Source organism: Trichechus manatus, unplaced genomic scaffold (assembly GCF_000243295.1).
Source record: "Trichechus manatus latirostris isolate Lorelei unplaced genomic scaffold, TriManLat1.0 scaffold00184, whole genome shotgun sequence".
In the NCBI taxonomy this organism is placed as follows: Eukaryota; Metazoa; Chordata; class Mammalia; order Sirenia; family Trichechidae; genus Trichechus; species Trichechus manatus.
The window spans coordinates 1,133,236-1,157,030 of NW_004444120.1; the positions used below are offsets into that span (position 1 = coordinate 1,133,236).

Consider the following 23,795-nt stretch of genomic DNA (forward strand, 5'->3'; position numbering starts at 1 on the left):
CTTTTTTTACTAAACCGTTTTTATTCATAAGATTAGTTGTCTTGTCTGCATTTGACTTCACTAAATTATCAGGTGGAAGCTCTGGATTTACTTTCTAGGTTGTCTTTTTATTTTTAAATAATATTTTATTGTGTTTCCAGTGAAGGTGTACACCGCAGTTTAGGTTCCCATTCAACAATTTCTATACGAATTGTTCAGTGACTTTGGTTACATTCTTCACAATTCATACACATTCTTGTTATTCCTGTTCTGGTTGTTCCATTTCCATTAATCTAGTTTCCCCGTCCCCCGACCTTCTCATCTTCACTAATTTTAACTATTTTTAAGTGTACAATTCAATGACATTAATGACAGTCACCATGTTGTGCAACTATCACCAGTATCTATTTCTAAAAGTTCTTCCTAACCCCAGACAGAAACTCAGTGCCCCTTCAGCAGTAACTCCCCATTCCTCCCTCCTCCCAAGCCCCTGGTAACCCCAATAAGCTTTTGTCTCAATGCATTTGCCTAGTCTAGATATTTCAAATAAGCAGGCTCATACAATATTATATTATTTAAAAAAAAAAAAAAAGTTAACTAGAACAGACCCGAAAGGGATTTGCCTATTTATCAGAATTGACTTACCGTCTCTATGTGGGCTAGAATTCTTTTAGAATTCTCCCAAAGGAACCTCTTTGCTCACTGATGGGAAAAAGGGGGGTTATTTGTCATTTAAGCTTGAAGCACGTATTTTCATCATTTTAATCATTTTGCTGGTGGGAATTAATTGAAAGTTATCCAGCTGGACATGTCACCCTCAAGAACATTGCTGAATAACAAAAGAATTATTCAAATATTTAATTGGAAGGAAATACATCTGGAATAAGTTTTATTGGAATTCATATAAAAGGAAAGTGAATCCACTAGAACTAACATCATAAACAATTGACTTTATCTGGAACCAGAAATATTAACGAACCTAGAAATCATAACCATTTTCCCTCGCATACAGCCAGTTGAGTCTTCATTTTATAAGGCAATTTACTTTATTACTTTAGGTAGAGCTTTGTTTTTAGCTAAAATTTTAGACACAGATCATCCATATTACCTGATTTGGTTCTTTCTCCCCCTCATCCTCGAAAAACAAAGAAAGTGGTAGGGGGAATTTTCCTGCCTTCAAAATACAACATCCTGCTAAGATTAGTGAGTTAGCAGAAAGCATGCATTTGCTCTACTAGTTACTAAACAAGTTAAGAGACATCTAGGTTCGTCCTTAGATGTCAACGTAGATCCCGTTGATCAAATAATCTAGTCGAGAGTAACGTTTCCTGCGGAGGGATTCTGAGAGCATTCTACCCAAGAGGCCAAGGCCTATCACCAGGAACAGGACACCAAACAGCAGCGTCCCCATGAGGAGCCACTTTTCAAAGGGAAAGCCAGACTGACTTTGTGGAACGTTGTTCTGTGAGGAACTGCCTGGGCTGCCCTTCCCATTTTCCTGGGCAGCAGTTTTATTTGCAAAAGAGGAATCCACATTTGATCGAGGAAGTGTAGTGAAGTTCCGTGCATCCCCAACGTTCAAAGGCAGGTTAGACATTTCTCTAGAAGGCACCACTTCCGAGGTGACTTTCAAGTCTTTAGGTGCCTGAAAGGGGGTAGTTGGAACTGCTGTTGTAGTCATGCTGGCTTGGCGTGGAATCATAGCTTGTGTAAGATTTGTAGAAACAAGGATTGGAGGCTGAGAAGTAATGGTCGTAACAGGTGGCGGTGCAGTGACCAGCTGTGGTTGAGAAGTTAGAGCAGGTCTCATGGAAGGGATGGTGGGTTGGAGAACTGTAGGGTTTGGAGTAACGAAGACGGTAGGTGGAGAAACAGCAGCCTCTGTAGTTGGGAAGACAGTCACATTTTCAAGAAGCAGATGAACTATTTTTTGTTTTGGGGAAAACTGTGAACTCTGAGATTGGCCTTTTTCTTCATAAACAGGAAGCTGTGTACTCGTTTGATCAATCTTGAATACTTTCTCCAAGTGATCTGAGGACCCAAACTTCTGAGAAACTCTATCTTTCCAGAAAGTATCAGGGGGCTTTGAATGAGCTGTCAGATGAGAGGGTGTGGAAGCGGCTGCTTGTGAAGACCGGTCAAGTAAGAGAGAATCTTCTTGGGCTAGCTCTTGACGTGGCAAGTCAGTTCTGGTCAAAGGTGGAAAATCTGAAAACATAAAGAAAATAAAAAGAAGACTTAAATATTTCCATGCTAAACTAGTTGCCATAGAGTCAATTCTGACTCACGGTGACCCCCCGAGTGTCAGAGCAGAACTGTGTTCCACAGGGTTCTCAATAGCTGATTTTTCAGAAGTAGATCGCCAGGCCTATCTTCCAAGGCACCTCTGGGTAGACTCAAAACACCAACCTTTCAGTCATCAGTTGAGCATGTTAACTGTTTGCACCACAAATGGACTCCATCTCCATGCTAAGGTAGCTTAAAAACTACAAACACATCAGCTTGTTCAATAAATCTCCAACTTGTGATGCTTGATATTTCACTGAAACTTTTGCAAAATGGAAAAATACAAATTGCTAAATCAGAACCTGATAACACTACCTCTCCACCAGATGATAATGTGATTTATTTCTAGGATGATGGGACAGAAGAGAATAGAAATGTATGAAGGTGGATCAGGCAAATTAAGGAAGAGTTCGAATACCCAAGGAGGGAAGCAAAGAGGAGCTCAGTGTGGACAGCAAGAGGTTTAGGGAGATGAGGACGGTTACCTGGTCAAGGCCAGGGAGGAAAGCTGGGCAGGGGGATGTGGGCAGGAAGAGGACCGGCCTGAGCTTGCAGCAGCAAGAGCTGGACTGGCAGGAAGAGGCTTGTGTGAGGCCCAGTCCTGCAGGACATGACAACTGAAATCTTAGAGCCAATGTCTTAGGTTCTGAGAACAATAGGAATAATCTTTAAACTCATGATGTGCTAGAAATTTTGGCCAAAATTGCTAAGATAAAGAGCAGAAAATCAGATAGCTGAGGAGGAACCGACTCCAGACCCTTCTCATGCTGGACTATTTAGAATTTTGCTCTTAAGACACACACACACTGTTTCTCACAGCTCATCTAGAAAAGACTTGTTAATCGGGTGCCAGGAACGATCATCTGAATTGCTCCACATTACTTGGCTACTTAGCTAACAACTTCACTTAGATGAGAACTGCAGAAAACACCAGGAAAGAAGCGGAGGAATTTCCTAGCATTACTGGCTCACTCCCCCTGGCCTTTTCCGCCTCATCTTCCTTGACTTCTCTCATTGTTGCTTTCTAAACTAGACCTTACTCTCCTCTCTCCTAAACAAGGAGACCCAGAAGCAACTTCAGATCTGTAACATCTTTTGCCTACTCTCTAAGCGCCACACCTCTAAGAGATCCTTTAGAACTATCACTTATTAATCCATCCAGGACAGGGGTCGGCAGACTACGGCCCTCAGGCCAAATCTAGTGGCCTCCCTCCTGCTTTTGCTTGGCTTATCACCTAAGAATGGTTTCTAGATTTTTAAATAGTTGAAAAAAAAAACAAAAACAAAAAAACCCAAAAGACAAATATTTTGTGAAATGTGAAAACTTTAAGAAATTCAAATTTCAGTGTCCATGAATAAAGTTTTATTGGCACACAGTCATGCTCTTTCACTTACATATTGTCTATGGCTGCTCTTGTGCTACAAGGACACTACTTGGCCCACAAAGCCTAAAATACTGGCCTGAAAAGCCTAAAATTCTTACTAGTTGGCCTTTTACAGAAAAAGGCTGCCGACCCCTGCTCTAGATACAGCACTCTGCTCTAAAATAGAGCTTGGATCCCTTAAGTTCCTCTTTCCTCCAATAATGCTCAAGAAAAAATTTTTGCTACAGGGTGATATCACATTCATAGACATTGCATAACCATGTGAGAAACACTATATTTTTAGGTAAAGGAGCCCTGGTGGTGCAATGATTAAGTGCTCAGCTGCTAACCAGAAGGTTGGTAGTTTTAACTCACACAATGAAGTACAGCCTAGAAAACCCTCTGGGGCAGTTCTGTTTTGTCACATGAGGTTGCCATGAGTCGAAAATCGACTCCATGGCACACAGCAAGAACAACAACCTGTTTTTAGGTAGAAGCTGATACGTGAGAAAAGAGCAGGTGTCAACATAATTCACTGTAAAGTTTAAAAAAAGTAGAGACTAATACACAAATGTTCTGTGATATGTGTGAAATCAGAACTTAAATAAGGCCATTGGCAAAAATGGCCAAAACAGCTGTTTTCCTTCTCAAGAATGCAAACTCACAAAGCAAAGCTAGGGCTAGTCCCGTTTCTTGATAAGATCCATCTACTGGCAAAGATCCCAGAACCACACGGGGATCCGCCACACCTGCTCCATTTACTTCACTCATTGATGTTTGCCATCCAGGCGTGGTGCTTTCAGGGGAAACAGCCCTCGGCTCTTTAAGTTGCATTTTCAAGCGACTTTACTGAGTAAAAAAATTAGGGACAGACTATTACTGGAAACCAGCTGAGCAAACAGACTCCCAATTTATTCTATTTCTGAATTCCCCTGTTCTTCCAGCCCTTAGCAGAAAGGACATACCACAAAGCTGCCAAAAAAAAAAAAAAAAGGATACCAAGTGCAATGGTTTTGAAGAATGAACAGAATCCACTGTCATCTTTCAAACTTTTAGTCTGTAAATATTAGTCAATCAGTTATAGGAAATAGGTTCATCCAGGAACAAACCATCAAACAGATATCTATATTTAATTTCACTCCAAACAGGAGGTAGATATTCGTTTTAATGGGGTAATCTCAATCTATTAACACGGACAGATTAATAAATAAATACTCTGAATTACAAATACAACTGTAAACAGCCTGTAGATATAAACAGCCCACTGCACACTATGTCTAGGGTTGGTCCCCCTTTGCCCATAGATGGCAACCAACCTGTTCTGGGCTAATGACGCCCCCTGGTGGCTACTACAAGAACGGTCGTATTCTTTTTCCACTTCATTCTCGTCACACTTGCATTAAAAGGTTTATGCACGTCCCAACTTCCCTTTTCTCCCGTTTCCACTGGAGAGAAACTTTGTCACTTACTTCCCCTTTTATATAGACGTTATAAAAGCAATAATATTACAAAAGAATTGTAAAAAACAGAAAACAAATTCAACAATCATTTCTACCATCATATCCTAGCAACTGTTATTATTTCTGTATCCCTTAAGGTAAAAAAATGTATTTTCATGTAATTGCAAAACAACTGGGTCTTTTTCACTTGAAATTTAGGTTGAATTTTGTTTATGTGCCCAAAACTTATTTTTAATATCTGCACGGTATTCCTTCAAGCAGATCCACCCTAATTTACCCAACCATTCCCTGACAATTGGTAATTTATGCCACTTCTACTTTTTCACTTTTTAAGCTAATGATATGATAAATAGCTTCATACTAATACTTATTCCTTGTTTTTTAATTGTTTTGTCATTCCGTTAGTATAATTTTTTCAAAAGGGCAATGACTGAATTATCTATAATCTTTGTAACAGTCTGCTTTAATTGTGAAATAGAAAACAGACATGAGGAATAGGCACTGCAAGGGGAAGGAAGGCCAGAGGGAGAGGCAGTGAGATGGGATAACGGAGGTGGAACGTGATGTCCAACTTTCAAACCATGGGAGCACCTAGAGGAGAACAAACGTTCAAGTCAGTGTCTTGAGCCTTTGCCTCTCCTTGGAAACTCAGACTGGGATATTCAGCTCCTGCGGGACACCACCCGGGGTGTTCAACAGGCTCTGCAAGTGCCGAGTGATCAAAGGGGAACAGGGAGAGCCACGCCCATACCTACACCATAGGTTCTCAGTGTTTTCGGCCGAGAGTATACGTGTATATACAAACAGGCAGCAAGAGTGAAGGCCTCCTACAGACTAGCGGCAGCTTCCCTGGCCACCGAAACCTCTAAAGAGCAGAAGGAGGACATGGCACTGTCCGTGCAAGATAAGGGCTTGAGTACTCCGAGAAGCCTAATTTGTGCTGTGCCGTATCTTTTTACAGGTAGTCCCCAGGTTACAAAGGTCTGACTTACGTACAACTCATAGTCAGGAACCAACCTAAAAATCTGAGGTATGGTTCGTTAATAACAAATGGGCGGGGCTTGCAATGCGCATCAAAACATTATTATTGTTTTCATTGTTGTTAGGTGCCCTAAAGTCAGTTCTGACTCATAGAGACCCTATAGGACGGAGCTGAACTGTCCCATAGGGTTTCCAAGGAGCAGCTGGTGGATCTGAACTGCCAACCTTCTGGTTAGCAGCCGAGCTCTTAACCACTGTGCCACCAGGGCTCCTTATTATTATCATTACTGTATTATTATGTTAAAGACATTTGAGTGTATCTGGAAGTGTTTCTGTAATTTTTTTATGTATAGAAAGGTATACTATATGCTATACAGTAAGACAAACATTTGACCAACTGACATTAGATACAAACCGTACCTAACTTGTCCGACTTATGTACAAATTTGACTTAAAGACAGACTTAGGAGTAGAGTTCGTTTGCAATACAGGACTGCCTGTATATTTGGGCTTACATCACTATCCAGGAGAAGTTACACAAATAATCGTGCTTCGTGTTCCTGTTTAAGGGAGTGTTTGATACATCAGGCTTTCTCCATTCATGGGCAAGACTCAGACATAGCCTTACCCAGAGGACGACGCCGTCAGTGCTCAGGGACTCTGGGCAGTTATCAGTCCCCAGAGTCACTCGCGTTTAATGCAGCCTAAAGAGAACCTTGACTCTATTCCACCACCCAATCCTCAAATTGCTTCTCCTCAAACCTTCCCCAACTCAGTATATGATACCACCATCCATCCAGTCACTCGCCCAAAACTAGGACTCAGCCTTGACACCTCTCTTTGCCTTGTACTCCACATCCACTCCACCAGCACGTCCTGTCAACCACACCTCTGAAACAGTCCACATGTCCATTTCTCTCCCTCTCTTTTACCATCTGCCTGGTCTACAACATCATCTTTCACCTGGATCTCACCCCACCTCCTAACTAGTCTTTCCGCTTTCCCTCTTGCTGCTGCATCTTTGTCCACTCCCAAAAGAACAGCCACAGTGAGCTTTGAAAAGCCACCTTTACTAAACTATGTCACACGCCCGCCTAAAAACTTCCATCCTAACACACGCTTAAAATGAAAACTCCCTACCCTGGCTTAGGAGCCCTGGTGGCACAACGGTTAAGTGCTTGGCTGCTAACTGAAAGGTTGGCAGTTCAAACCTACCCAGGAAGAGAGACCTGGCGATCTGCTCTGGTAAAGATTAATCCATTGCTGTCGAGTCCATTCTGACTCATAGTGACCCTCTAGGACAGAGAAGAACTGCCCCATAGGGTTTCCAAAGGAGTGGCTGGTGGATTGCAAATGCCAACCTTTTGGTTAGCAGCCAAGCTCTTAACCACTGCACCACCAGGACTCCCCTGTAAAGATTACAGCCTAGAAAACCCTATGAGGCAGTTGTACACATGGGGTTTCTATGAGTCAAAAATCGACTCAATGGCACCTAAACACAACACCCTGGCTTACAAAGCTTTATGTGATCTGGCCCTTCTCTGGTATCACTCTACGCAAGGCTCACTATGTGTCAGCCACACTGGGATAGAGTGCTCTTCAAACACTTCAATATCATTCTACCTTAGGAGCTTGAACAGGCTGGGATAGTTAAGGTTGTGTGTCAACTTGGCTGGGCCATGATTCTCAGTGGTTTGGCAGTGATGATGTAGTTTGGCAGTCATATGATGATGTGATCACCTCCATGATGAGATCTGATATAATGTAATCACCTCCACGATGAGATCTGCTGTGAGCAGCCAATAGTTGAAAGGGAGTTTCCTCGAGGGTGTGGACTACATCCAATACATATGGACTTTCTGGCGAGGCTTGCTGGCTTTAGCTCTGCTCTGCGTTCTGCATTTGGCTCATCATCATCTGACCTCCAGTTCTTGGGACTTGAGCTAGCAGCCTGCCATCTTACCTGCTGATCTTGGATTTGTCAGTCCCTGCAGCTATGTGAGTCAGAAGAAGCCTCTGGCCTGAAGCCTGACCCAGGGACTTGGGACTTTCCAGCCTCTACAACCACATGACCCATTTCCTTCATAGAAATCTCTCTCTGTGTCTATATATATGTATATATGCCTGGTGGCATTGTGGTTAAGAGCTACGGTTGCTAACCAAAAAGTCGGCAGTTCGAATCCACCATGCATTCCTTGGAAACTCTATGGGGCAGTTCTACTCTGTCCTATAGGGTCACTATAAGTCGGAATCGACTCAATGACAACAGGTTTGGTATATATACATATATATATATGCTTCCCTGGTTTTGCTTCTCTAGAGAACCCAGCCAAGACACAGGCTACTTCCTCAGCCTGGAAGATCTTCTGACAATCCTCTCATATCTTCTCCTTCTTGCTGTTCAAATCAAAGCTTAGGGGTCATCTCCTTACAGATGTTTCTCCTGATCACCTAATCGAGTGAGCCCACTCAGTGATTATCTATTACATTGTCCTATCTCAATTCTCTGCATAGCATTTATGACTGTATCATATTTTCATTGGTTATTTATTTATTATGATTACTTACTATCATCTGTCACTCCCCTAAAACATAAGTTACAGAAGTGATAGCCTTGTTTTTCATGTTTAGTGTTGTATTCTCTGAGCTTTAAAAGTGTTTGGCATTAAATTGGGCCAATCCAACCCCAATCAATTCTGTTTTCACACCAACTACAAATGCAGTACTTCTTCCTCTGACCCTAACTACCAGAAGTAGGTCAGAACTCACAAGTTCTCCAGACTGCCATGTCTACCCAAGATTTCAGACACCAGCCACAAGTTTGTGAGTCTCCATGCCACCCTCACTTCTGACCTGTTGGCTACAAATTTCCCTCTACCCTCTCAGTATACTAGTAAGCTTGTGGATCCCCAGGCTCCCCTTACATCTGATTGCTAGCTCCCATCACCCCCTCAGTTCAATAATTTGCTAGAACATCTCACAGAACTCAGGAACGCACTATACTTATTACAGTTTTATTATAGCAAAAAGCAAAAAGGATTCAAGTGAAGAAATGCATAGGGTGAGGTCTGGAAGGGTACTGATGTGGAGCTTCCATGTCCCAAAAAAGGGGCATGTCACTCTCCCAAGCACCAATGTCTTTTACCAACCAGGAAGCTCATGGGGATTCAGTGTCCAGAGCTTTAACTGGGCTTCATTATGTTGGCATGCTTGATCAAGTCATTGCTCAAGTGATTGAACTCAACCTCCAGTCCCCTATCCCCCAACGCAAGGTAGGGCTGATATCACATGGTGGGTCTTTCTGGTCTGGCCAGCCCCCACCTAAGAGTCACCTCATTAGCATAATCTGTTAGGTAGGTGTCTTAGTTATTGTCATGGATTGAATTATGTCCCCCAAAAAATATGTATACTAATTTGGCTAGGCCATGATTCCCAGTACTTTGTGATTGTCCACCATTTTGTCATCTGATATGATTTTCCTATGTGTTGCAAATCCTGTCTCTATGATGTTGATGAGATGGGATTAGTGACAGTTATGTTAACAAGGCAGGACTCAATCTGCAAGATTGGATTTCGTCTTGAGCCAATCTCTTTTGAGATATAAAAGAGAGAAGCAAGCAGAGAGACAGGGAGACCTCATACCACCAAGAAAGCAGCACCAGGAGCAGAGCACGTGCTTTGAACCTGGGGTCCCTGCGCCTGAGAAGCTCCTAGTCCAGGGGATGATGGATGACAAGGACCTTCCTCCAGAGCCAACGGAGGGAGAAAACATTCCCCTGGAGCTGACACCCTGAATTTGGAATTCTACCCTACTAGGCTGTGAGAGAATAAACTTCTGTTTGTTGAAGCCATCCACTTGTGGTATTTCTATTATAGCAGCACTAGATAACTATGACAGTTATCTAGTGCTGTTATAACTGAAATATCACCCTTTGGCCCCCCAAAATTCATGCCTTGCCACATGCAAAACACATTCCCCCCATCACCTCACCCCAAAGTCTTAAATCCACTCCAAGTCCAAAATCTTATCTTCTGAATCATCTGAATCAAACATGGCTGAGACTTTAGGCATATTCCAACCTGAGGCAAAATTCCTCTTTATCTGAGAACCCGTGAAATCTAGACTATAAGTTATCGGCTTCCAAAGTACAATGGTAGAACAGGCACAAGGCAGATATTTCCATTACAAATGGGAAAGACTGAAGGGAAAGAAGGGATAACAGGCATCAAACAAGTCCAAAACCCAGCAGAACAAATTGCATTAGCTCTCAAGGCTTGAAAATAATCCACTGTTTTCTGAGACCATCTGGGCAAAAGCCCCGCTCTCCAGACATTGGGTGTTGGCCACATCCTCCGGAATCTAGGTAGAGGTCCCTAGACCCTGGGCTTCAGCTTCACCCCCCAAGCCCACTGGGACAGAAACTCTACTCTCTTGGCTTTGGGCAGCCCCATTCTCCTAGTCCAACTGAGTGGCGACCCCACCCCCTCCACCCTGGTAGGACCCGTTCTTTTGTCCCTTGGGCACGGCAGCCCTGCCTCCTCAGCTTTGGGCAGTGGCCCCATCCCTGTGGCACACCTTAACAGCAGCCCCACACTCTTGAGCTGAGTTGGCGAAGATCAGACTCTTTGAAACCTAGGAGGCTGTGGCCCCACCCTTTGAGATCCAGGAGACCCTGGCCCCAACATTTGAAACCAAGAAGGCCCTGTTTCCCGTGCTCCTTCCAACAGTTCTGCTGATCTTCCAGCAGCTCCAGGGATGGTCCTTTTCTTCTCTTGGAGGACAACAGACGTAGCTCCTTTGGCCTGTTTCCCGCCTGTAGAATTCCAAGACACAGACAACTTTCTTTCTTTTCGCTCTTTCTCTGTCCCCTTTAGTCTAAGCTGACGGGTTTTCTACTGTGGTAGTTGGTTAGATCCATCAGTCACAGACTTAATCTCTTTAACAAAGATTACATAGCCACGTCCTTGGTGAAAGTTCTAGGACATGTGTAGTTAGCTTATACAACAGAATTTTCCAAATCTTTAAGTTCTGTTTTCAATTTGCACAGTTCATTTTTAAATCCGTGTCTTTCCTCTCACATTTTACTAAAAGCCACAAGGAGAAACCACACAGCCCCTTTAAGATCTTGCTTAGAAATCACACCAGCCAGATATCCAAGTTTATCACTTACAAGTTCTACCTCCCACCAAACATTTGAACATAATTCAGACAAGTTCTTCTTTGCCACTGCATAGAAAGCATCACCGTTCCTCCAGTCCAATCACATGTTCATTATTTTCTTTTAAAGCCTCACCAGAAGCACATTTAACATCCATATTTCTAGCAATATCCTGTTGCTGGCACCATATGTATTCTCTAAGACGATAGAGACTTTCTCTATAGCTCTCCTCACTTCCTTCTGACCCCTCACCAGCACTACCTTTGATGTCCATAATTCTACCAACTGTCTCTTCAAGGCAATCTAGGTTTTTACTATTAGGCACCTTAAAAGTCTTCCAGTCTCCACCCATTATCCAATTCCAAAACTGCTTCAACATTTTAGGTATCTGTTAGAACAGCACCCCACTCTTCCGGTACCAAATTCTTAGTTACCCAGCGCTGCTATAACAGAAATACCACAAGTGGATGGCTTTAACAAACAGAAATTTATTTTCTCACAGTTTAGGCGGCTAGAAGTCCGAATTCAGGGTACCAGCTCTAGCGGAAGGCTTTCTCTGTCAGCTCTGGGAAAGGACCTTGTCTCTTCAGCTTGTTTCCTGGTTCCTTAGAGATCTCTGTGTGGCTTGGCATCAGTCTTCCCCCATGTCTCCTCTGCTTGCTTGTTTAGTCCCTTCCATATCTCAAAAGAGATTGACTAAAGATTCACCCTACACTAATCCTGTCTCATTAACATAAAATATAACCCTTTCTCAAATGGGATTGTAACCACAAGCATAAGGTTTCAGATTTACAACATATATTTTAGGGGGACATAATTCAATCCGTAACAGTACGTATGGTCAGGAGGCCTAAGGGGCTAACAAAGACTGCAATCACTAGGGAAATTCCATGGTTTTGGAGGTTGTTTCTCAGGAATTAAGGAAAAAGTCCAAATTCTTTGGGTAAAATTAATTGTAAACCCCACAGGCATATAACCAAAGCAAACCCGTTGCGGTCGAGTCAATTCCGACTCATAGAGACCCTATAGGATAGAGTAGAACTGCCCCATAGAGTTTCCAACGCTGTAATCTTTATGGGAGCAGACTGCCAGGTCTTTGTTCCCCTGCAGAGCAGCTGGTGGGCTCAAACTGCCAACCTTTTGGTTAACAGTCGAGCACTTAACCACTGCGCCACCAGGGCTCCTTCCACAGGCACATAGTAGACGCTAAATAATGTTTGTTATCTATTGAATAAATGAACTAAGACTAATATTAACAATTAAGAGTATAATGACAAAGACTTTCTAAAACATAAAAGGAAAGCATTTCATCCGGTTCCATAAAAAATTAACAAGCCAAAATCTCAGCAAGACATATTCAAATAATTATATTAATTTTTTTATCTGTAATATGTAAGCTCCATGAGCATGGAGACTGTATTTTCAGGGCCTGGCACTGAATCCAGTGCATGATAGATGATCAATAAGTATTTGTTGAATGAATGTCCCTCCAGGTCTAGATAATAAAATCCAGTGAGTTTGGTTGCAAATATGATTATAAACTAACAATAACTTCATAGGAAATACACTAGAGTTGTAAAATTCACATGGGTCTTACCCCTTTCAAAACAGTCATCCTGGAGACCTACAACGTATTCCATTGTTGCCAACATGGTTCTAGAGAGCTGTTTTAAACGTTTTCATAAAACGTCTGTGTGCCTCTTTATCTCACCAAAACACACAAAAAAATGCTATCATTTAGAAAAAAAATGTGCTTTAATACACTGAATTTTAAACCGTGATCTCTTCTGGCATGCCTCTATATCTGTGACCCCTTTCGGTAGCATTATTTGGACTGGTAGGAAGTCTTTCACATAAACCATGTCCTTAAATAATTTCAATCACAGAAGAAAAGGAGTAACCTTTTTATTACCTCTAATTATCCTGTAACTCATGAGTCCCTTCGCAGGCTTCAATGGACAGGCTTCCTCACTGGGACAGAAAAATAGGTAGCAGTTGGGTTGTCTAGTCGTTTTTCGAGTGTCAAAGATCATCAAGTTACATGCTTTGTCCCCTGCAAAGAAAGGTTTCATGTGCATTATCGTGCTTGATACAGTATTTTCTAAAGAGTAGGGCAAGCAGGAAGAACTTCATTTATTCTGGTGTCCAACACAAACACCTCTGTTCCCTTGCTTGCTGACAGCTGAATCATTTCCTTTTCCTTTAATCACTTAAAGCAATTTTTAAAGACACTAGGTTTTAAAATCTGAATGAAGGTGATCTTTGGCAAAACCAGTTTTTAAATAGTACATTTAATTCTTTAGAAATAAGCCTTCGATTTGCTAAAATAGCCATTAAAATATATATAGATGATATGACTTATAAGTTAAGACTTAAGAAGTGAATTTAACCCGTTTATCTCTTGTATCCAGGAGGCATCTCAGACACTGATAAAGTCATAAGCCTGGCTTTCTTGGGTGGGGTCCGTAAATTAATCATCATACATATGCGTCATTCCATAAAGGATCTTAGTGTACGGAATACAAAGTTTATCTGTCAGTTTTTATCACAACTATTCTTTCGATCTTTCCTTCCCGTTTTCCCCCTCTTCCTTACTATTTCTGCTTTTCTATTTTCCTTCCTTGCTTTTCACTCTTAACTTTCATTTCTGGCTTCTTTGTCTCTTCCATCCAGTAGAAATTATTCTCTCTACTCATTGTGGCTTAGAATTGGCTTTGGCCTCAATCTGGCACAAAAATCTCACATCTTTTGTGATCCTTGAACTAAAATAGGGATCAGTGTATCTGTGGTAAGGTTGAAGGCTATGGGGACACATAGGCTAATTATTAAAAATGTGTGCTCTGCCAGCCATCATAACCACTTCTAGTAAGGCAACCTTCAAGGGTCAACCCTGGCTCCCCCACTCTGCCTTCTCATGGGGAGCAAGACTTCACAGCATCTACGAAGGGGTTTTATTTTGTCATTTCTCTACTACCCAGGTAACAAGAGAGGTACTCTAGCTTTTTTTTCAACAGTGTGATAATTCCGCAATACTATTCTTTTTTGGCACTTTGGTAAAGAGGAGAGTTCGTAAACTCCCCAAGCTTTATGCAAAATTTTGTGTGCCCTGCGTTTACGTGCATTTCTCTGGAGTCCAGGGCTATGAGTAAATGATCAAAAGTGAACCCTAATCAGTTCAAACTATTGCTCAGTAAACAGCCTAAGATCCATTCACAGAGGCCCACAGGCACCTTTGCTTACAATAAAGCAGCAATGGTACCTTTGCTTATAGAATAAAGCAACAAAACCTCATTTTTTTTTTTTCCCAAAAGCCTATGATGGAACTAGGAAAATGCAGGATTTCCTAAGCGGCCAGGAAATACTCAAGCTGATAGCATGCAGTTCTGTTTGCGGGTGATGTTTATTCATATGCTGATATCAACATTTAAAGGACAGCTAAAATTTTAAACAAAATCTGTGTAATTTCCATAAATTACTTCTATAAACAGTGTCCAAAAACACACGCCCAATTTGAGAAGACCATTATATAAAGAAAAAGAAAGAAAGATCTAAGAGTAATAAATATCTGACTTAGTTGACTAATAGGTTAAGTAAGAGTCACTAGTCCAGTGTTTAATTCTTCTACATTCCTCGACAGCAAGGTCTTATCCACACTGCTGTCTCTCCAGCCCCTAGCAAAGTGTTAGGTACTCAATACATTCAGCTTTTGCGTTTTGGGAATTAGGACAACAGGGTCACAAACAAAATTAAAGGCCGATCATTGTTTCACTTACACATACACTTCCTTTGCAAAACAAAACCAGTTGCCTTCAGGTCAACTCTGATTCATGGCGACCCCGTATGTCTCAGGGTAGAACTGCACTCCATAGGGTTTTTAATGGCTGTGATCTTTTGGAAGTAGATTGACAGAACTTTCTTCCAAGACGTCGCTGGGTGGACTCGAACCACTTACATTTAGTGGCCTAGCACTTAACCTTTTGTGCCACCCAGGGCCTCCAAAATATGCAAAGGCATTGTTCAAACTTCGGAGCCTTGATTTCCTGCTGTGTCATGTGAATGGGCCAGACTCAGTGACTTCCCGTGCCCCTTAAGTCCTCACAGCTGCAACTGCCTAGTGGCCAGTGGCTTCAAGATCCGGCCTGTGCCATCAGCTCTAGGAAGGGACATCAAGAGGAGGTTTTGGGCTTCTACTTAAAAGTCAAATACTGATTTTCCCTCTGAGTTTAGAATTTTATTTTGCATCTCAACTGCATTTCCCTGTTAATAACCGTTCTTTGTAATATCACACAATATTTCAATACTCCATGATGATGGCATCCAGGCATTTAAAAAAGGATTTTTATTTTCAGTATCGCAGATGCCTCCTAGAACATAACACCAGTGGTTCTCAATCTTCATTCTACCCAGTCACCTGAAGGACATACACACACACACACTCATCAGTAACTTCCAGCTTAGGGGAGGGAGGACACACTGGTGGACAAGGTGTTACTGTTGTTGTTATTAGCTGCCATTGAGCAGGTCTCCAACTCATGGCAACCCCAAGTGCAATGGAATGAAATGTTACCCGATTTTGCACCATCTCCATGACAGTTATGGATCGGACCGTTGTGATCCATAGGGTTTTCATTAGCTGATTTCAGAAGTGGATCGCCAGGCCTTTCTTCCCAGTCAGTCTTAGTCTGGAAGCTCCACTGAAACCTGTTCAGCATCATAGCAACAAGCAAACCTTCACTGATAGACAGGTGGTGGCTGCTCATGAGGTGCACTGGCCAGAAATCGAACCCAGGTCTCCTACATGGAAGGCAAGAATTCTGCCATTGATCCACCAATGGCCCCACTGTGGATAAGTATCTCCAGTGATTTTGCCACCCACCTGATTGAGAATAACTGGTAGAAACTATTCAGCGACATCAAGAAGCTATTTGTCACACAGCAAGTGGAATGAGCAGATGCCAAAAGATTATTATTTACCTGATATGTTTTTTGTTGAACAGCAAGAATTAATGCAGTCTTTTTGAGTTAATGTGTATATGGGCTCATTGCCTCTGATTCCCTTCGAAAGAGATGACTGGATGTCAATGACAACATCTTCTAGACTCTTGGTGGGGCAGTTCTGACTGGTGCACAGCCTCAGTGTCAGGAAACAAATTATTAGAAAAGTGTAAGTCAACCTTCGTTCTTCCCTGAAAAGCATTTTAAATTTCGATTTACTCTTGATCTTCAAAGGTCACGTGTGATCATCCCTCTGGTCTTAGTTTGCTTCAAGAAGATTGCACAGGTGATGGGATTGCTTTCTAGAATCAAAATCAAAACAGAAAATCATCAGTGAGTTGTGCTTCTTACAACAAACCCAGGGAAGAAACATTTCATTTCCTTGGAGTCAACAAGAACTACCCACTTACAATTTGTAAAAGGACAGAAACGAACAAGTATGTTTTATTTGTTTCACTTTCAAAAAATTTGAGACAACTTTTCATTTAAAAATTGGCAAAGAATTAATAAACACAAACATGTATAATATCCCATTAATGCTTAAAATCTGACAAATGTCTATGAAGGAAGAGGCCTACCTCTGAGTTCTAGAATCCTTTCTCTTCTTGCGTCTCCTAACCAGATAAAGGAGAAAGGACACACAATCTCTACTCCTTGATGAAGCAGGGATAATAGGTTTGGGCATATTTCTTTTCTCAGATACAACAGACAGCATTGCGCTAAGTGATGTACATGGAATTACCTTACTTAATCCTTACATTAACTATGTATAAAAGCCACTATTTTCCTCATTTTATAGATCAGAAAACTGAGGCTATCTTTCTTATTGATACCTCTCCTTAAGTATCAAACCAGAGATAGGAAACTATAATAACCTAACTTTAGGAATTAGTCAGCAGGGGGAATATTCTGGCTCAGCTGAGGGAAAGTTTAGGGGCAGGTGTTCTTTTTGACATCTCTAAAACACAAAAGTCACACTGCGTATAATATCAACTTGACTGGTAAGCTGATTCTTCTAGGAAGAACAAGTGTGAAACTGACAAAGCAAAGCCAGAAACTATCCCCACCCATCCACCTCCACACTTCCAGAATACAAATTGTTCACTGAGTAATACCTAGAGCAGAATCATCACGTCTCTACTTTTTTTGGACACGAACCCCTTTGGTCATCTGGTGAAGCTTAGGATCTTTTCTGATAGAAATGTTTTAAAATGCATAAAATGAAATACAGGTAGTCCCCGACTTACGACAGGGTTTCCTCCAGACGACTCCATCGTAAGTCAGTTCTGACGTTAAGTCGAATACCTAGTTTTGTTTTTTAAGTTTTCATTATTATTGCCTTTTATTATCAGTATCTTTATAAATCCAATCTTTATTTGTCTTTAGGGGTTGGCATGAGAATGATAACATCAGTAAATTATACACTGCAACATTGTATGTAGTACATATTACTAATGATAAGATGTAAAAAAAAGATGATTGGGAGTGTAGTTCGTCATAACTCAAATATGTCGTAAGTTGGGGACTACCTATATATAGGACTACAAAGGATTCCAGTTATATTGATATGTAATTATCAAAACAGTTTAAAATACAAATGTGTCTACTAAACTCAGATAAAAGAAATCTAAGATCTAAATAAATGTTCATGGCTAAGAAGACTCAATATCATTAAGATGTCAGTTCTTTCCAACTTGATCTATCGATTCAATACAATCCCAATCAGGATTCCAGCAATGAATGATCCCAAAGTTCATATGGAAAAGCAAAAGACTCCGAATAGCCAACACAATACGGAAAAAGAGAGGTGGGGCCAAGATGGCAGAGCAGTCAGATGCCTCCAGTGGTTTCTCTTACAACAAAGACCCAAAAAAACAAGTGAATTGATTATCTGTGACAATCTAGGAACCCTGAACATCAAAGGCAAAGTTGAGGAATTGGACTGAGTGGCAGAGGGAGGGAGAGACGGTTCAGAAGCAGCGAGGAGTTGCCAGACCTGACCCTGCGGGAGCCGGCGCCCTGCGGGCCAGACTGGCTGGTGTGCGTGGTGAGCAAGCAGTGGTGTTCAGGACGCATTTTCCACGTCGGGAGAGACCAAGCAGTGAAGAGTCTGCTCAGGCCTCCAGAGCCAGTGAAAAGCAGCACTCAATCGGCAAAAGATAAGTACATGCATTTAACTTACTGCATGCATCAAAAAACACCCCATTTGGGAAGAACCTTTCCCATTTACCTACTCCCTCCCAGCTTTGCACCGGTCCTGGGCTGGCTTCAGGGACTGCCCCCTCCCGTGGGCCGGAAGTAGGACCCTTCACATGCCCTGAGCCATTCTCTTGGCCTTGGAGGGGGAAGAAATTAACAAACAGGAAAAAAATAATCTGCCAGCTCCCCTAAACTGGAAACTCAGGATAGGCACAGCTCCCTTGTCTAGGCAGAGGCATAAAGGGTCCACAAACTTTGAATTCCTTTCACCCCTGCACAGACCTGTGTGGGCCCATTTCATCAGCATAGGCCCTAATTACCACAGTACAACAGGGTATATACCTGAAGCCTAACTTCACTGTATCAGCTGTATGGTGGAGTGGCAGGTTTGTGACATTTGACACTGCTCTGCCCTTTAAGCAGGGTCCTCACCTACTCACATCAGGGGCCTGAGGACTGGTGGCTCCACCCATGCCACTTAGCCACCTACAACAGGGATCCAAGAATAAGTGGTGTCTCCCAGTCCTTACACCCAACAGCACTGGGTGCCCATAGTCCAGCTACAAAACCCACTCACCTACGCACTCTAGGGAACAGGGACACACTTTCCTCCCAGACACTCAGGGGCAGCTGTCAGCCCCCTGCCTTGCTCAGTGCGTGACCCCCTACTGCAGCCAGATACCTGTGCCTACTCCAATCACCCCTGCCCATCTAGGACTGTAGGTGACAGCCTGCACCACACACTTGATGACTGACTTTCTGGGCACCTGAGCTGAATCCATACAAGAAAAGTAAATGGACTCCTGGGCTCACATACCTAGTAACAGATCTAACCACCTGGTGACAGGATGTTAGAGCTTCACAGGTGCCAATAATCAACCTAGCTCACATGAGCAGCCTATTTGGGCATATCAAAGCAAGAAGCTAGGGCACAGTAAGCATACATTAAATATAATAACTTATTGATGGCTCAGAGACCATAGTCAATATCAATTCATTATACTGAAAAAGAACAAAGTAGGAGGACTGATACTACCTGACTTCAAGATTACTGGAAAGCTACAGTAATTGAGACAGTGGTGTATTGCTGAAATAATAGACAAATAGATCAATGGAACAGAATAGAAAGCCCAGAAATAGACTCACACAAATACAGTCAACTGATCTTTGACAAAGAAGCAAAGGCAATTCAGTGGAGAAAGGATGGTCTTTTCAACAAACAGTGCCGAACACCTAGACATCCACATGCACAAAAATAAATCTAGACACAACCTTACATCTTTCACAAACATTAACTCAAAATGGCTCACAGACCAATATGTAAAATGCAAAACTATAAAACTTCCAGAAGATAACAAAGGACAAAAACTAGGTGACCTTGAGTTTGGCAGTGAGTTTCTAAATACAATACCAAATCATGATCTATGAAAGAAAAAAATTGATACTTTAGACTTCATTAAAATTAAAAACTTCTGCTCTGTGAAAGGGGCTGTTAAGAGAATGAAAAGACAGGCCACAGACTGGGAAAAAGTATTTGCAACGCACATATCTGCTAAAGGACTTGTATCCAAAATATACAAAGAACACTTAAAACTCAACAGTAAGAAAACAAACAGCCCAATTGAAAAATGGGCAAAAGATATTAACAGGCACCTCACCAAAGAAGACATATAGATTGTAAATTAGCATATGAAAAGATGCGCAACATCGTGTATCATTAAACTAAATCAAACCAAACCCATTGCCATTGAGTCAGTTCCGACTCACAGCGCTACCCTATAGGACAGTAGAACTGCCCCACAGGGTTTCCAAGGAGCAGCTGGTAGATTCGAACTGCCAACCTTTTGGTTGGCAGCCAAGTTCTTTACCACTGTGCTACCAGGGCTCCTATAAACCAAAAACCAAACTCGTTACCATCGAGTCGATTCCGACTCATAGCGACCCTATGGGACAGGGTAGAACTCATACAAGTGTACAAAACGAACAGTGAACCCTGATGTAAACCGCAGACTTTAGTGAATAATAATAAAAAAAGAAACCATCACCAATAACAACAAAAAACAAATATGATCAAAGTATGTGGTGATAGAACACAAGTCTAATATCTTCTTTGCTGTTATGTCCAACTTATGTAAATAATAAAACCATAACACTTATCGTGTGTTCTCACATGCCATCTCTATGTAAGCACTTTACGTGTATCATGTCATTTAATACAAGAACCTAATGTATCGATCCCATTATAATCCCCATTTTCACTTAAAAAACTACTGTGTAATATAACATGTGCCTCTTATCAATCTATTAAATAATAAAGGCATGTCTAATATCAGCCATAGTTTTGTAGTGCTGAATGAGTATAAAGGTCTCTGGGCGGCACAAGCGGTTTTTGATGGGTTGCTAACCTAGAGGTTGTTGGTTGGAACCCACACAGCAGTGCAGAGATTACAGCCAAGAAAATCCTATGGAGCGGCTCTATTCTGTAACACATGTGGTCACAATTGACTTGATGGCAACGGTTTTTTGTTTTTTGTTTTTTTTGGTTGAGTGTAGATCATATCTAGAGATATCTGCAACCCAAACCCAAACCAAACCCATTGCCACCGAGTCAATTCCAACTCATAGCAACCCTATAGGGCAGAGCAGAACTGCCCCATAGAGTTTCCAAGGAGTGCCTGGTGGATTCAAACGGCCAACCTTTTTTGGTTAGCAGCTGTAGCTCTTGATATTTGCAACAAGTAACGCGATATGAAACTATCTGTGATTTCTGTAGGAGCTCTGGTGGCGCAGTGGTTACGTTCTACTGTCCTATACAGTTACTATGAGTTACTATGGCAATGGTTTTGGGTTTGGTGATTTCTGTTGTTGTTCTTGTTGTTAGTTGTCATTGCTGTGCCCTTTCAAAAGCTGATCACCAGGCCTGACTTCCGAGGCATCTCTGGGTGGGTTCAAACCACCAACTTTTCGTCTAGAGGTCAAGCACTTAACAGTTTGTGCCAGCCAGGGCCACCTGTGATTTCTACTGATGTCAAATCACAGGTACTGCTCATACTATTGTGGCTTGGTGCCTACACTCCTCTTCAAGGAAATTCTACATTTAAGATTAGTGACAAAATAAAAATTTCCACCCAAGTTCACAGGCTTCCTGAATTCTGTCCATGGACACCTTGAGTATCCGAAGTTAAGAATCCCAGCACACGAATTACTTACTACGCTAGCATGCTTTGTAAGTCTCTTTTCTAGTCCTAGGGAAACAAAAGAGAAAACCAGGCCAATACTTTGCTTTGAATGGATTCTGACATAGTCTCTCCTCAAACTTTTGCAAAGAAACCTGAATTATGCAAGAGGGTGGGGAGCGTATCAGGAGCTGTGTTTCAGTAAGGGCTGCTATAAGTACTGAAAAGGTTATTTCACTGAAGATACTCAACAAATATTAGGTACATAAATTCTTCTAATCATTATTATTTGATATGTCTTTAGGTCTTAAAGGTCCAAAGTCGAATTGAATTCTATCAATAGAAAGGGGAAAAAGATACAGGTGAGAGGAGAGGAAGTACCTGAGCTTAACGCCTGCTTACTGGAGTCACTAAAACGTATTTATACATAATTGTCAAATACTGGAAACGATTTTATTCCCAGCATAATCTAATCTATCAAGATGGTTATAACTGCACACACACATACACCCTACGGAGCATTAGACAATTAGCAGGTTCAATAATGAATAGATGAGATCAAACCATATTAAGATGGAAAATTTTCCTTTCCTTTCAGGAAATATAAGTTGCTCACTGAACTATTCTTCGGCCTCTCCTTCTGATGACAACGTGGAGCCAGTGCTGTTTATGACAGATGCTTCTGGGCTTGCCTGGAGATCCCCTTTGGGATACTGCAGCGACGCAAAGGTCCTGGCCAGCCCCTGATTCGCCCCCAGCCTGGTCCTCCAGATGCTCACCTACGCGTCGAGGAGTCTCGGCCCCAAGAAAGGCGGAGTGCAGATCTTCCAGCAGGTGACAACGCTGTCAGCTGCCGGTCTGGGGGGAGGGCGGAGTCGCCCTTACCTGACGGCAAGAGGACCTCTGTTGCCCTCCGAATGCGAGGACAGCTCCGTAGGGCGTTACGGCGAAGGACCAGAGGACCCACGGGAAGAGCTTGGCGAGGGCTGCAGAGGACGCTCCGCAGCTTCTTCACCCGCCCAGCTGATTTGTGGTTAGCAAGTTCCTGCTTCCGCTGCAGCCTCGGAAAGTTTGCAGACGGGAGGGGACATTCCTGCCGCCCAGCCCTGCAACCCGGAGCTGCTTCCCTGAAAAATCGAGCGTGGTTCCCTTGGCACCTGGGAGGGTGTCGTGCGCCCCTCCTCGCGGTGGCTCCAAGCGCTCAGAGGCAGCGCTGAGCCCTCGAGAGAGCCGCACGTTCCCCGCTGCCTCCACCCCACTCACCTAAACCTCGGACCCGCGGGTGTGGACGCTGGGAGGGGGCGCGAGCCTGGTGGTTGCGGGAGGTTCTGCAGCTACGCCATCTCACCTTCCGGAGGCGGGGGCCCGCGCATATGCACGTGGTAAAAAAGTCAAACAGAACAAAAATGGATACAGTGAAAAATACATCGGCCTCCCACTCCTGGGTCCTAGTCTCCTAGTTCCCTTCCTGAGAGGCAACCACTGAGAGCATTTTCTTGATGTTCGTGAGTTTATCATTCATTCTGTTTGGGCATGTTTATGAGACTTAGAATTTCTGTTTGGAAAATCGGAGGCATCTTCAGTTAGGGTTGGCAATTCTTACGTGCAAATCAAGTCTCAAGGAAGGCATGTGGAATTCTACAAGATTCATTGTTCATCAGTATATAAAAACACCGAGTTCTGTTATAGTTATTAACCTCATGTCCCTGACGCTTAGCACAGTGCTTGGTACACAGTAGCTGCTCAGTAAATATTTAACTAAAAGGTATTTCTTGATTGAGTGAATGAGCAAGAACGACACTGGGCACCTAGGTGGTAGAAGTGGGTTTCTAAATCACTGATCCCCTCCTCTTCCCCATACACCCATTGCTGGCAAGTAGGCAGAGTAGAACTGCCCCATAGGGTTTCCAAGGCTGTAATCTTTAGGAAGCCGACTGCCATGTCTTTCTCCCGCGCAGAGCGGCAGATGGATTCCAACCGCTGACCTTTCGGTTAGGAGCGGAAATCTTAACCATTGTGCCACTAGGGCTCCTTCCTCCCCGTATACAAACAAACAAATGCAATCTTACCAAACCACTGACATAACTTGTCGGTAGTATGACTCAATGGGCAACTGGTTCCTGGTTTAGTTGGTGTGCAAAAGCTTTCAAACCTAAAGCACTGTGCAATTGTGGATTATTCTAGGCCTGTTAGAGC

General features: G+C 42.6%; 1 protein-coding gene across 3 annotated transcripts; it reads right to left on the minus strand.

Moving 5' to 3' along the window:
• Positions 1-46: 46 nt before the first annotated feature.
• On the minus strand, positions 47-22,916 carry MANSC1 (MANSC domain containing 1). Of its 3 annotated transcripts, none has more exons than XM_023741580.1 (4): positions 22,863-22,916; positions 16,204-16,526; positions 13,142-13,282; positions 47-2,187 (listed from the first exon to the last, which is right to left on the minus strand). In XM_023741580.1, exons 2-4 carry the CDS (start codon positions 16,424-16,426, stop codon positions 1,253-1,255), a joined length of 1,299 nt encoding a protein of 432 aa, XP_023597348.1. In that variant the 5' UTR covers positions 16,427-16,526; positions 22,863-22,916; the 3' UTR covers positions 47-1,252. The 3 variants fall into 3 exon arrangements, with proteins under 3 accessions (XP_023597348.1, XP_023597347.1, XP_004387377.2); XM_023741579.1 differs by lacking the exon at positions 22,863-22,916 and adding an exon at positions 22,485-22,802; XM_004387320.3 differs by lacking the exon at positions 22,863-22,916 and adding an exon at positions 22,379-22,802.
• Between the last annotated feature and the right edge of the window lie 879 nt (positions 22,917-23,795).